At 47.0% G+C, this 14,908-nt stretch overlaps 1 protein-coding gene across 2 annotated transcripts in view; it reads right to left on the bottom strand.

Moving 5' to 3' along the window:
• Positions 1 to 14,908, bottom strand: part of ltk (leukocyte receptor tyrosine kinase) — a 64,535-nt gene that overhangs the window by 7,881 nt on the left and 41,746 nt on the right. For both annotated transcript variants that reach the window (XM_052086170.1, XM_052086171.1), the window contains exons 20-26: positions 13,765 to 13,951; positions 12,996 to 13,086; positions 12,733 to 12,797; positions 5,464 to 5,593; positions 5,295 to 5,392; positions 4,694 to 4,786; positions 3,569 to 3,670 (exon numbers count right to left, since the gene is read on the bottom strand). In XM_052086170.1, coding sequence (XP_051942130.1) covers positions 3,569 to 3,670; positions 4,694 to 4,786; positions 5,295 to 5,392; positions 5,464 to 5,593; positions 12,733 to 12,797; positions 12,996 to 13,086; positions 13,765 to 13,951 — 766 coding nt within the window. The remainder of the gene's footprint in view (positions 1 to 3,568; positions 3,671 to 4,693; positions 4,787 to 5,294; positions 5,393 to 5,463; positions 5,594 to 12,732; positions 12,798 to 12,995; positions 13,087 to 13,764; positions 13,952 to 14,908) is intronic.

Here is a 14,908-nt window from a genome sequence, read left to right as displayed (position 1 = left end):
ACTCTCCCGGGTCTAAGAACACCAAGCCCGACGCCCTCTCCCGTCTCCACGAGCCTGCGGGGAGGGATCGATCCCCGGAGACCATCCTCCCGAGCCGGTGCGTCGTGGGGGCCGTCCAGTGGGAGGTTGAGCAGCGGATCCAGGCAGCCCTGGAGGGGGTTCAGGTGCCGACGGAGTGCCCAGCAGGGAGGCTATTCGTGCCTCCTCCATTACGATCTGAAGTTCTGCAGTGGGGACATGGGTCCAAGGTGGCGTGTCATCCCGGGGTGAACCGGACTGTGCAACTCGTCGCCCAGCGTTTCTGGTGGCCGGAGCTCCGCAACGACGTGACGGAGTTCATCAGGGCCTGCACCTCCTGCGCCTGCGGCAAGTCGTCCCATCAGCCGCCGGCGGGTCTGCTCCAGCCGTTGCCCATTCCTCCTCGCCCGTGGTCCCACATCGCCCTGGACTTCGTCACGGGTCTCCCGCCTTCCCGGGGTCGAACTGTCGTACTCACGATCGTGGACCGCTTCTCCAAGGCGGCTCATTTTGTTCCTTTGTCCAGGTTGCCGTCGGCGCTGGAGACCGCCGACCTCCTTGTCGAACACGTCTTCCGTCTCCACGGCATTCCACTGGACATTGTCTCGGACCGGGGGCCCCAGTTCGTATCCCGCGTCTGGAAGCAGTTCTGCCGGTCCCTCGGGGCCACGGCCAGTCTGACCTCGGGGTACCACCCCCAGTCCAATGGACAAGCCGAGCGTGCCAACCAGGATCTGGGGGCGGCCCTCCGCTGTGTGTGCCTTCACCGTCCTTCATCCTGGGTCGACCACTTACCCTGGGTGGAGTACGCGCACAACACCCTCGTCTCTTCTGCCACTGGTAGGTCCCCCTTCATGGCCGCCTACGGGTACCAGCCGCCGCTGTTCCCGTCCCAGGAGGGGCAGGTGGAGGTCCCCTCTGTGCAGCACCACCTCAAGCGGGCCCATCGCGTGTGGAAGGAGGCCCGGGCTGCGTTGTCCCGCACGGCGGCCAGGAACCAGCGGATCGCGGATCGTCGCCGGCGCCCGGCTCCTTCATACGTGGTAGGACAGAAGGTGTGGCTGGCGACTAGGGATCTTCGGCTGGCCGGCACGTCTGCGAAACTGGGACCCCGATTTACTGGACCGTTCGAGGTCGAGGCCGTCATCAGTCCGTCTGCAGTCAGGCTCCGGCTGCCGCCCACCATGAAGGTTCACCCCGTCTTCCACGTCTCCCTACTCAAACCCGTGTCTTCCAGTGACTTGGCTCCTCCTCCCACGCCGCCGCCCCCTCCGCGGGTCGTCGACGGTGACCCGGTGTACACGGTTCGTGCCATCCTGGACTCTCGGCGCAGGGGAAAGGGGTTCCAGTATCTGGTCGACTGGGAGGGCTACGGGCCTGAGGAGCGGCAGTGGGTGCCTCGCTCCTGGATCCTTGATCCATCCCTTTTGCGCGACTTCCACGCTGCACATCCATCCAAGCCGGGTAGTCCGCCGGGAGGCGTCCATTGAGGGGGGGGTACTGTCACGTCGCGTGTCCGCCAGCAGGTGGCGGGTTTTCTCACCCGCCATCTGCGCACCTGTCCGTAATTTCGGGCTGATTACTCTCCTATATTAATGAGACTCCGGCAGTTCTCCCACTGCCGGAGAATTCCTCACCGTGCCATTGATCTCTCGTGCTAATTCCTCTATTTGTAGATTACTCGTTGCCTTCTTGCCTTGCGGCCTTGACTCTTGCCATTCGCGTTAGTCACTAAATTGAATACTTCGATATTGCCTAATCAGTAGCTCCTCGCACTTTGTTTTTTTAGCGAGCGTTTTCAGTTGTTTCCTTATTTCTTCCCTGGTCCTTATTTGACCAGCGTTTTGTGTTTCCGTTTTTTCCCTGTCGGGCTCTTTCTGTTTTTGTCATTAAAGACACTCTTTGCTTTGAGAAAATTCTTTCGTTGTCTGTTTTCCGGGGATCCAATCCTTTATTTTTTCGTTCTGCACGGAGCGATCATTATCGCTTCGGGCAGATCGTGACACGACTACAGTATTTCTGTTACTGTGAGCAACCTCTTCTGCACGCTACCTGATGATAACCACCCCAAACTGAGTTTCCCCTCCTGCGACATGGTCAACTCAGCAGGGTGAAGATGTATAGCCACTTTGAAGCAGTGGTTTAACTACACAATGTCAAGCACCTCAGTAATCATCTCAAAGTCAAAAGTAAGCAGAAAGTGCTTCCTCAATGCGTAATAATGATTTGATAGTCTTTAGTTATTCCAGACCAAAGGTGTAAAACTGATTTTGTGTCAAGTGTACTGTAATTCATAAGACTTGGAATATATTGACCAAAGCTTGTGGCGTAATTTTCATAAACTCCATGAAGACCTGGAAAAAAACGCAACAGGTTTTCTGTAAGAAGGTTTCCCTTTGATGAAATGACTTGCTAAATAAAAGTCTATGTCGCTGATGGTTATTCAAGCTCAACATGGAGTGAATGTGGAATAATAGCATCGTCATACTGCGCTCACGTAGCAAAAATAAATAAATAAATAAATAATTTTATTGAAATAATTCAATAAAAATACCCCCAGCAGCTCTGCATTTGTTTTTTTTTGTTCATTCACGCATGAGTATTGATGCCATGAACAATCCGCAATTTATAAAAGCAGTCAAATGAGATCCAAAACTGGAGTAGTTTAAAAAAAAATGTTGCCCCTATCCAACATGTTTTCAATGTCTCCCTCCGCCAACACACCCGATTCAAATGATCAAAATCGTTATCATGCTTCTGCAGAGTTGATAGTTTGAATCTGGTGTGTTGAAGAGAGGAGACATCTAAAAGATGCTGGACAGAAGCCTTCAAGGACCAGAGTTGGATACCCCTGCTTTAGCCCCGGCTTGTACAATTGCATTCACACCCTGACAGTAATGTCCACGTGGTTGCTGTTCTTCATCGTGTCCCCCCCACCCCCCACCCCCCACCTCTGCAGCAACACTTGCCCCGTTCCTAAATAGGCTTTGGTCATTATGATGTAATTTACTGGAACATGTCAGACATTTGCTTTCACGAAGAGGAGGATTTTACTTTATGAAGCAATGTTCATTTCTATGTTTTCCCATCGGAATTCACCCCTTTTTCTTTTCTTTTTTGTGGGTGTGTATAATGAGTTTATTGGATGTTTTTGATTGAACGCCAAACCTCAAAGTTGACGTTAAAGTGAACATACGGCATTCATGGATATGACACCTGCCTCAGAGGGACGTATTGACAAATGGTGATGGCTGAACATTAATGAGGTCTAAAGCAAGGACATTGTCATAAATACTCTGACTCAGGCTTTTCAAACATTGGTGAGAAAGCTAAACCCAACTACCCTATTAAAAACACCTCTCATTGTGATGGAGAGCACGTCTTTATCAATGCAAATCTTTCAAAAGTAAAAATATTGTCATTGTTAAATCCAACTACAACGTAGGCCGCCATTTTTCCTTTATATAGTATCTCACATGTTTGTGCAGGGGTAACTAATGTTGTGTCCAGTGAGTGTATAGTAAAATATGTTATGAGGGTGGGTTTTCACCATGTGTCAGTCTTGCAGGTGAAGATTCCCTCCATGAAAGCCTCAGGGGGCATCCACTTGACTGGGAGCATGGCACGACCACCTTTCCTGTAGTAGCTGGCTCTAAACAACAAAAATTAAAAAAAAATCATGAATGGCAAGTCAATAGTAATTAATTAAAAAGGACAGAGAAAAAAATTGTAGTCAACCGGCTTTGCTTTATTTATTTATTATGATTCTAATCCCACAGGGGAAATTGACAAGGCAAAGTTGATATAGTATGTCAGAGTGACTTTTGTATTTCATTACAAATCTAGAAGCCCGATAGTTAGATCATGTGACATGATAACTTTCCATGTTTCATGGCTTTTAGCCTGCTAAGTTTACAAAACTTAGTGTGAATTTGGTGTGTTTCCACAGGTGGCAAATCAAAGGACAATTTCCCCACACAACCAACTCAACACTCTGAGATGAGCACACTTTCTTTCGAGGCCCACCATACACAGTTATGGAAAAAAATGTTGAGACCAGGTTTCTTAATTTTTTTGTTCATTTTAAATGGCTGGTACAAGTAAAGGTACGGTACATTTGTTCTGACAAATATAATCATAATAAAACTAGCTCATAAGAGTTAAATGTAAGTGCTGATATCCAGCCATTTCCAGGGATTTCTTCACAGTGACTAAAATCACTCAAATTTTTTCATGAGGGGTCACTGATGTACTGATCACATGAGTAGCTCTAAAAATAGCTCACCAGTGAAGTGATCATTTGACAATATTAATGTTTGCAGAAACAAAGTCTTGCATATTGTTCTTTACCATGTTAATTGTGATAATTAGCTTGACCAGTATCTTCACGAAGATAAAATATTCAGAAGTAGTTCTCACTTTCAAAAATGTCGGTGATCCCTTTGATACATCAATATCTGTGGCACTGTATTGGCAATGATTTGTAGCAGTATTTGTGCCAGTTAGTCACATTGTACGCTTTTATTCGTACTAGGCATTAAAGTAACAACGGTTTAATAATTTTTTCCATTTCCCCCAAATTCTCACACGTGTTTAAATGATTTTTTTTTCTGGTAAGATTACAATGTTATTGACAGTGAGATGGGATATTGCATTAGCACATGAGCATACAAACCTGTAAATGTCCCTGGCCATGCCAAAGTCTCCAATCTTGGCCACCCTTTCCGGTCCAGGGCACGTAAGAAGGCAATTTCTAGCTGCAATATCTCTATATGAACATATTAATGAAAACACACTCAGTAATATTGCAAACAACTTTCAGTGCAAGTCTGGTACGAGGCATGGAACAAATCTGTACAGGGGCGGCCCAGACTAAGCTTTGGTATTTTCGCAGATCAACTCAAGCTGATGTAGCGGTGCGGCCTTCCACCCGCATTGAACGTGTCTGTGTATATTTCTGCCTGACTATGTGCATGCCTCTCCGGTGCTGAATTTCAAAGGGAACAAGTGCAGCTGCTGTCATTGGCCAGGAAGTAAGTCGGCTGTGTTCACTCCCACAACAGCGCTTCGCCACTTTCTTATCTATGCCTGTCTATGAAAACACCAAAAGAAAGAAAACTCCACCCATGCAGTTAGACTACACTTGAAATAGGGCAATTGGAAATTTGACAGCAATAAAATCACCCTAATGGGTCAAACTTGACCTGAACAGAATGCAAATGTAAATAATTGTTGCATGGCTTCAAGGTGGTTGTCTACTTTGTCAGAACCGGTACCTGTGTATGAAGTGATTCTCTTCCAAGTAGCGGCAACCGCATGCAATGTCCCTGGCCATCTGCAGCAGCTCGTGCATGCTGAGAGAAGGAGCTTGGCCCTGAAAGCCACAAGGCTCTTGTCAAAAATTGTGCAATGCATTTAAAATGAGGCGTGGGTGAGATGACATACGCGTTGAGGCCTGTTCTGCCTCAGGAAGCTCTTCATGTCTCCTCCGGTCATGAGTTCCAGCAGAATGAAACGTGGCAAGATGTTGAGACTGACACCAATGCAGTGTACAATATTCTTGTGGTTGAACTTGCTGAAGGCAAACAGAGTCACACAGATTCATTATTTCTTCAAACAGTGGCTGAAGGCAGAAGTAGCGCTTCAGAGGTTTGAATCTCTGCTAAGTCTGTCCGATGTGGAGTTTAACTCCTGCTGCAATGAAGATGGTAATCTATCCATAACTGTGAATATGACCATCCAAGATGGTCTGCTTCAAGAAGGTAACCCAAGGTGAAAGGCAACAATATAAATGTTATGCCAAGGCGGCGTTTCACCACAACAATTTTAAAACTGTTCTTTTAAAAATCTATTTTTAGCTAATGTTGCTTTCAAACCCACTCTGAGAAAAGCCGCTCAATTCAGAAAAATAAAACGCAGTCTTTCTTCCGTGTCTCGTCTCTCAGGAAAAACAAGAAACTAATGAATAAAACATGACAAAAGTTCATGGCCATTTTGAGAATAACCACAAAAGCCGCAACCAGATGAAAGAAGAATAAGAAATGATACAGAACCAAGTTGAATCATTTATAGGCTAGTCAGGTTTTCCGTTGGATCTCTGTGATCCGCAGAGCGGATGATTTCAGCACTGCGAGACAAGAAGCAGCACCTTTCGACCGACTGAGAGGTGAGAGGAAGGCTTCTCTCACAAGGGGTCATTCACATGTCCGTCCACTTCCCCACTCCACCGTGTGCTTAAATGTTTATTCATGCAAAGCCACAATATCCGTTTGTTGAGTGAAAATGTCCAGCTCTGCTTTAGATTGAGGTTCCATACCTCCAGAGGCACCACATTTACTCCATTGGGGATACATTGTAGTTGTCAGAGTAGTTTTGACGCAACATAAAGTATTTTTTTTTTACATTTACGTGAGCGTGTGTGTGTGTGTGTGTGTGTGTGTGTGTGTGTGTGTGTGCAGAAGTGCCTCGATGGGATCACCACCTTATCGTGGTGAGGCACTTTGCGCGTCTCCATGACCTCTAGAGCTATGTCGGCAGGAGTCCCGCACTCCTGGCAGGGTCACCCAAGCCGAACAGGTCGAAGGGTAGAGGCCAGACAAAGAGTGATCCCAAACCGGCACCTGGGGGCAGGCGTAGGCGGAGTCCAACAGACCGGACTACCGGCAGCCCCCTGCAACTCTTGCCAGGAGAAGGTCGTCATGGGTACCCTCATGCCACCGGAAACCACCTGGCAGGAGTGAAGATGGTGGGAGTGAGGACTGTGCACCCACACCCTCACCTTAATCCGAACCTCTGCGCAAGCTTCTTGCCCCAACCCCACACCCAATCCCCCACCCTGCATCCGCCTAATCCCCCAAAGTCCTGTGGCAATGTGGAATGGTGGTGGGCACAGGCTGGGAGTGCCTAGCCAAACCATGCACACGGGCGGCAATGGAGTGATGGTTGTTGACACTGCGGGATGGAGCAGCGCATCTCTTCGGCAGCTTCCATTGTGACTGAGCAGCTCCACACTGCTCACCCCTGTGATGGGGAGGGACCTAGAAAAAATGGTCTAAAAATTGTCTGCTCTCCACACTCCGGACGGTAAACCGCAATCGTCGGAGCATCCCCCTTGCGGTCGAAAGGATAATAAACGAAATAGAAAAAATCTATGCATAGCTTCGTGGAACGTCCGCACACTGCTGGACCTGGCTGAAACTCCTGACAGGCCCCACCGGAGGACAGCACTTGTGGCCACAGTGCTCGCGAGGTATAACATCGATATCGCAGCTCTCAGCGAGACCAGAATACATGGAGAGGACTCCCTGACAGAAGTTGGTGCAGGGTATACCTTTTTCTGGAAAGGAGTCCCCGAAGGCACTCGTCGAAACCATGGAGTTGGCTTTGCTGTGAAGTCCCAACTGTTGAAGCGCATCCCAGAATCCCCCACCGGCATCAATGAAAGACTGATGACATGGCGCATTCCCCTGGCAAAGGGACGGTTCACCACACTCATCAGTGCCTATGCACCAACTCTGAATGCCGAGCACAATATAAAGGAGGATTTCTACAGAGCTCTGGACACCATCCTGCAGAAAACACCGGCTACGGACAAGCTCATAGTCATGGGAGATTTCAATGCTAGGGTGGGCACGGAACACCTGGTATGGAGCAAAGTTATTGGCCAGCATGGAGTGGGAAAAATGAACAACAACGGCCTTCGGCTCCTCTCCCTCTGTGCAGAACATCAGTTGGTAATCACTAACACCATTTTCCAAATGAAGAACAGGTTTAAGACCACCTGTCAGCACCCCCGCTCCAAACACTGGCATCTCCTGGACTATGTGATTGTCCATCAAAAGGACATACGGGATGTCCTCATCAACCGTGTCATGCGCGGAGCTGAGTGTTGGACTGACCATCTCATGGTCAGATCCAAACTCCTCATGAGCATTCAACCCCGTCATCCAAGGACAGCTCCCAACAAAAGGCTCAACTGTGCAGCATTGAACAACCCCACCACCAGAGCCAACCTCCAGCGACTCCTTGCTGAAAACCATGACAAGATCCCGGAGGAATCAGGTGACTGGACAGCTCTGCACCAGTCTATCCAGAGCACAGCTTCGGAGGTGCTTGGCCAGTCAAGGAGGCGCCACCAGGATTGGTTTGACTGCAACTCAACCGAGATACATACACTTCTGAAAGCAAAGCATGAGGCCCATAAAGCTCTCCTGTCCTGCCCTACATCTCTCACCCGTAAAGCCACCTTTTCTGCAGTTAGAACAGTGACCCAGCGAGCACTCCGTATCATGGAGGACACCTGGTGGGTGCAGAAGGCAAATGAGATCCAAAAGCTGGCAGACTGTAACAACACCCAGGGCTTATACAATGCCATCAAAGCACTGTATGGTCCCAAGAAGCGGACAATTGCTCCAGTCCGATCAGCTGATGGCTCTGCACTCCTCAAGGACCACCATGAGATCCTTGCCCGTTGGGCAAACCACTTTGAAAATCTTCTCAACCATACCAACCCCGTCAACCCACACATTCTGGACAATCTTCCAGACCTGCCAACAATCATGAGCCTCGACACCCCACCATCCTATTCTGAAACCCAGCAAGCCATTGCAGGCCTAAAGAACAACAAAAGCGCTGGTCCTGATGGCATCCCTGCAGAGGTTTTCAAACACGGAGGTTATCTCCTCACGCGCCGACTGCACCTCCTGATTCAAAACATCTGGGAACATGGAACCGTCCAGCAGGATTGGAAGGATGCTAACATTGTTGTTATTCATAAGCAGAAAGGGGACAGAGCAGCCTGTGGGAATAGCCGAGGAATCTGTCTCCTCTCCACCGCAGGAAAGATCTTGGCCAAAATCATGCTCAGCAGGCTGGTCAAGCACATCTCAGAAAGTGTGCTTCCAGAAACTCAGTGTGGCTACCGGAAGACTAGATCCACTATTGACATGATCTTTGTTTTAAGACAGCTAATGGAGAAAAGCAGAGAACATCACAAGGACCTGTACATAGCCTTCATCGATCTCAGCAAAGCCTTTGACACCATCAACCGTGAGTTGCTCTGGAAACACCTCTCCAAACTTGGGGTGCCACCCAAGTTTCTCAGCATCCTCCAGCAGTTGCATGATGGAATGCAAGCCAGAGTGCTCATTGGAGGACTCCAGTCAGAGCTCCTTAAGGTGAAAGTTGGGGTGAAGCAGGGTTGTGTCTTGGCTCCAGTGCTTTTTAACATCCTCCTTTCTGCCACTACGTGCCTCTTCCACCGTGGCATGGGACATGAAGACGGTGTCCATATGGAGTACCGCCTAGACGGAAGCCTCTTCAACATCAGACGGCTCCAGGCTCACACAAAGACAAAAATCTGTCAGATCTGTGAGCTTCAGTATGCTGATGACTGCACTATACTAGCTCACAGTTCAAACTCTATGCAGCACGCCCTGGACACCATTTCCAATCTGTACCAATCCTTTGGTCTTCAGATTAACATTAAAAAAACTGAGGTCATGTTCCAACTGACTACCCCAACTTCCACATCCCCCACCTTTCACATTAATGGCACTCCACTAAACGTAGTGGACCATTTCACCTACCTTGGCTCCACTTTATCTTCAAACTGTTCCCTTGACACTGAAGTCCACACCCGTATTAATAAAGCATCATCATCCTTTGGTCGGCTACGCAGCAGGGTCTTTGAAAACTGAAACCTGAAGACCCGTGCCAAGATTGCTGTGTACAATGCAGTATGTCTCTCCACTCTGCTCTACAGGTCAGAGTCATGGACTCCATATCGCCGGCACATTACTACCTTGGAAGCCTTCCACATCCGCTGCTTGCAAAAGATCCTCGGCCTGTCCTGGGAAGATCGAATTCCCCATACAGACATCCTCAAAAGCACCAATTCCATCTGCATGGAAGCGGCCGTGGCGAAGAAACATCTTCGGTGGATCGGACACACCATTCGCATGCCAGACAATCGCCTGCCCCGCCAGGTCCTCTATGGCCAACTGAGAGGTGCAAAGCGTTCTGCTGGGGGGCAAAAGCGACGCCTCAAGGACTATAGCAGGAACCTCCTAAAACGAGCCAACGTCAACGCCACGCAGCTTGAAACACTTGCACTCAACAGACCAACCTGGCAGATCACTTGTGCCACTGCAATCTCTCAAATACACCAAATTAACCAAGCCAGACGAACCGAGAAACGCATTCAACGACATCAGCGGGCAGCTGATACCCCCCTGGTATCCGGTTTCCCTTGCTCCATCTGTGGTCGAGTCTGCGGCTCAAGGATCGGTCTCTATGCCCACGAGAAGTGGCACCAGCGACAGAGTCGCTGACCCCACCCAACCCATCCTCCCTTCCCTTAGAGCAAGTGTCATCATCAGACATGATGGACAGCTAATCTCGTGTGCAGAAGAAATTGCACTTTTACTCCAATACATTGAACTAACTGCATTATCTACTTTTACTTTAAGCTATTAATTTATTACTTGTACGATAGATTTGCGGTGAGTAATTCTAGGTAAGTAGTAGTGTTTCTAATTTCACCCCAGTCTGCTTTTTACACCAGTATCTGCATTTTTACTTCAGTACAGAGTGGGAGCACATTTGCCAACTGTGCTGACAGTAATGATGTCTTGACTGTTAAATATTTCATATTCAAACCTGTCAGCCTTTCTGTATCGCGCTGTGTACTTTCCCATCAGACACAAACGCATGCACTTTCACTCCAACAGCATTCACATGCATTGACCCCCCACCCCCTTCACGTTGATGAAAAATACTGTCGCTGAACCATTTTTCAGACAGACTGCACAATTCATAAATTGAATCACATACTTTATATCACAGAAGGATTTCAAAAAAATACAAAACAGAATTGCCCGATGAAGGAAAATGAGCTCTGTCTGCCAAAAAGTCTTTGAGAATAGACTGCGTGACTACCTGGAGTGACTATACAACACGTGCCTGTATATTATCAAAGCTCCCACGAGGCAGCTGGAGCACTGACAGGAGGAGTATTAAGACCCAATCTTTATGTCGTTTGGTAGATGGCAGCAAAGCTGAGCGCAGCAACAGACGAGGAAGTCATTATCCAGAAGACGTCGCGCAGAAGATAAGTCACGCTCACATTAGCAAAGCTCCCACTATGCACAGAAATGCCATTACGGGCAAGCGCCTGCGAACACTAAATAGCCCTAGAGGGAGTTCATGTTGACGTTGGACTATAGCCGGAATGATGGACGTGTATGAAAAATAAAAACACGACGTGTCGCTGTAAAATAAATGATGAGGCCAAATAAGGACAGAGGCTGTGATGTAAAGCAGAAGCATGTGCTTAGAAATGTGTGACAGAAGCTTGGAGAGGGGACAAATTGCTTGATCTGGAGAGAGAGAAATAGCTGGATCCATATTAGATGTTTTCGTGATACAGTGAACAGGCACGTATTCACGATAACATTCACGCCTAACCTAAATTTGGAGTCGGAATGTGTTGTAAACTGGTGCAGCCGTAAAGTCATAGTATGGTAAATATCTGGAAGAAAAACACTTGCAGGTCATAGATAAAAGAGGTAAGTAGGGCAATAACTGGGCTTGACATCTTGTGCCACATATTCCGGTGTGGCTTTGTGAACTGGTTCGCAGTCAATTTCTAACGACTGTCGTAAAATAAGGATCCCTGGACATTATTTATAAATCTCAGTCATCAGTCAACAGCGGTGATCGCATAACAGGACAGTGTACCATCAGATGACACGGTTATTTTTTTAAGCAGTTTTGATATTTAATAGAGCAGGAGTATTCATTTTTGGAGATATCTAAAACCAATGCTTTTCAAAGCTTTAATCAGACATTGCCATTTTATTACCTTTGGCTTACACTATTTTATTGCAGCAAAAATTTGTCACGCAAAACGTCAGGATTGCCTTGGCATAATTAAAGACAGAACTCTTTCCTTATGTCAATAGTTGCTAATGGCTCCCTCACAATTTACATATGAAAGGTTAATGATCAGGGGAGTCATTAAAATAAACAGCAAATTTGTGTCACAAAATTATGCACATGAAATACTTAAAACACACACAACTATTCTTACACAACAAGCTGCTAAAAGACTTTTCACTATGTACCAATTCACAGGGTGATGGGGCCCCACACAAAGGATGCATTTTCGACCGGATGACATCACTTCCGGCGCGACTCGACCGAACGTGGTGTCCAAATTCTTGTTAAGCCAGGAGCCTTTGCAGGCGTGGAAGGAACCAGCGTGCGAATTCTGTTCCTCGAATTTGGAAAACACGTGCGGTCGAGTTGTGCCGAAAGAATTTGGACACGGCCTGTATCCATGTACAAATGCTGTCAATTGTAAATGTTGTTGACACACAGGTTGCATTACTGCTACCTTCTGGAAATATGGAGTGTAGACACACTGAAATATTTATGTAAACCTAATGGAAAGTAATTTCATAAATTTGAACGAAATGAATCTTGGTTAATCCACAGCTTTCCATATTTAGACTCTCTTCATACGTTTTAATTGATTCACCTTCGTTCATATTGAAAGGTGCTGATTTATGTTGATTTGAAGGAATTCTAAATAAATACATCTGAAAAAAATCTGATATGAAAATGAAATGAAATTGATGAAAATTCTTAACAATGCCATGATTCATTTTTCGGAGTGCACTTTGTATGATTATGCTGACGGAGGATGTGTACCTCATAATCAGTGCCTCCATAAGGAAATCCATTTCATCCTGTTCTGAGCAGATTTCTGGAAGAGTCTGCAGGGGAGGAAAAACAAACCCATATTCAGGTGAGTTTCATGAAATGAAATGCATCACTTCAATGTGTCTCCTCCGCACGTGTGACCTTTGCATGAGCGGGAACACCCTTGCAGAATGGATTATGTGTAATGAATATCACTCCCGCTGATGAGCTGTCATCTAGTGTTTAGGTGCACATTGTGAATGGTCGCTGACCTTTATGGCCACCTGCATGGGGCCATTATCTGCATTCATTCCGAGGACCTGACCCTCATACACCTCACCGAAGGCGCCGTGGCCAAGAGCTCTGTAAGCACAAAGCACAAAAAATAAGCACAAAGTGGACATTCATAGATGTTAGGGATTGTAAAATGTGGTATTTACCGTATTTTCCGCACTTTAAGGCTCACCTAAAAGAATTTCATTTTCTCAAAAGCCGACAGTGCACTTTATAATCCGATGTGCCTTATATATGGATTAATATTCGGATTTCTTGGATGTAGTATTTGAGATGTTCTGTAAAGCGCTTTGTTACAGCTGCAGCGGTTGTGAAAGCTTCATCTAAATAAAGCTGTCTTCGGGCTGTAGACGGGAGGACACCCGTATACTCGTATACACCCGACACTCGTATACTCAATACTGCGAGTCAACTAAACATGCATGACAGGTTAATTGAACACAAGAGAGAGAGTGAGAGAGAGAGAAATACTGTACATTCAACTCTTAAGTACCACCAAAATTAAAATGTTACCAGTCCATCTATAAGGCCTTCCACAAACCAGAAAGTAGCCTGCTTACTAAAACTAATGGACACACACACACAAAAAAAAATAATGTAGCTGTCCTCAGTCTCTTTTTCACGCTGTACCTTGATGAGCCATCCTTTCTCCAATTTTTACTTTCATGATTAAAATAAGGGTGCCGAAGTCTCACTAAAAGTCTTAAAACACCTGTGTTTGGTGGAACGTTTGCAGCGGAGTTATACCTGAGCAGTGTGATGTTTTTGCGCGGTACTTCCTTCAGCTCACTGAGCGCCGAGGCCTTCCCGGCGAAGCAGTAGTTGGGGTTGTAGTCCGTCATGATGGTGGAGGTGCGGATCTTACTCAATTTGTACTCGGGGCTCTGCAGGTGGCCCCTCATTGCTTGCAGATCATTTTTCCAGCGATGCCACACTTGGGGACAATTACAGAGAAAAAGAATGATTCTTAAAATGCATTTATAGTCGAGAAAAGTATCAGTTCCCTTGCATGGAATTTGGATAAGGAAGCGGTCATACAAACAACCCTTGAAAACATTCCTATGCAAATACAGTGAACCCATGCTTATTGCGTTCCAGACCCACCGCCTCAGGGACCTCTTTTCTTAATGACCTTTTACACCTTACGTAGACTTGAAACACATTTAAACGTATTAAAACACATTTCTTAGACACATTAATAGCGAATACAGCTGGGGGAAAACTGTATTGCCGCGTTCCACATTATATGCAAGGGTCGCATATACGGGTGCTCCTCTATATCTACAAATCCTCGACTACACCAGTGAGCTGAGACTCACCCGCCGCGGCCCCGATGCAGGTTGGTAGTCTGCCAGTGAGGGGGGGCGTTGCGTGCAGGTAAGAGGTGCCGTCGAGCCAGCGCCCAGTGCAGATGCGAGGGTCTCGAGGGAGGGGGATGAGGAGGGGATTGTAGAGATGGAGGAAGGGGAGGGGTGGAGGAAGAGGAGGAGGAGGACGGTGAGGGAGAGGTTGGGGTTGAAGTGGAGGACATTGGGATGGTGGGAGCGGGGCGGGTCAGGGAACAGACTACCTCCCTGCATGGGGGAAAGCTCAGGTGAAGAGACACCATTAACCTGTGGAGCTTTGCTTTCCTTTCTTTCACTTCATTGAAAACAAAATTCCATTCAATTACACAAGTAGACAATAAATGTCGTCTTTCTTTGTGCACGTGTATTCAATGTCATATGATTACACAGTATGCTGTGAGCAGAGGAGAAAGCCATTGTATGTAGGATGTGTTTGGGAAAATTTCCTCTCGCGTTAATAAAGGTTTTATGATGTTGACCGTTTGCCCCAGGAACAGATTGCAATGATTCAGTGTGCTTCGGCATTTGTCAACGTCATCAAGATG

Source organism: Hippocampus zosterae, chromosome 14, assembly GCF_025434085.1.
Source record: "Hippocampus zosterae strain Florida chromosome 14, ASM2543408v3, whole genome shotgun sequence".
NCBI lineage: Eukaryota > Metazoa > Chordata > Actinopteri > Syngnathiformes > Syngnathidae > Hippocampus > Hippocampus zosterae.
Note: the sequence above shows the minus strand (reverse complement) of the source record. Positions and strands in the feature narration are given on the sequence as shown.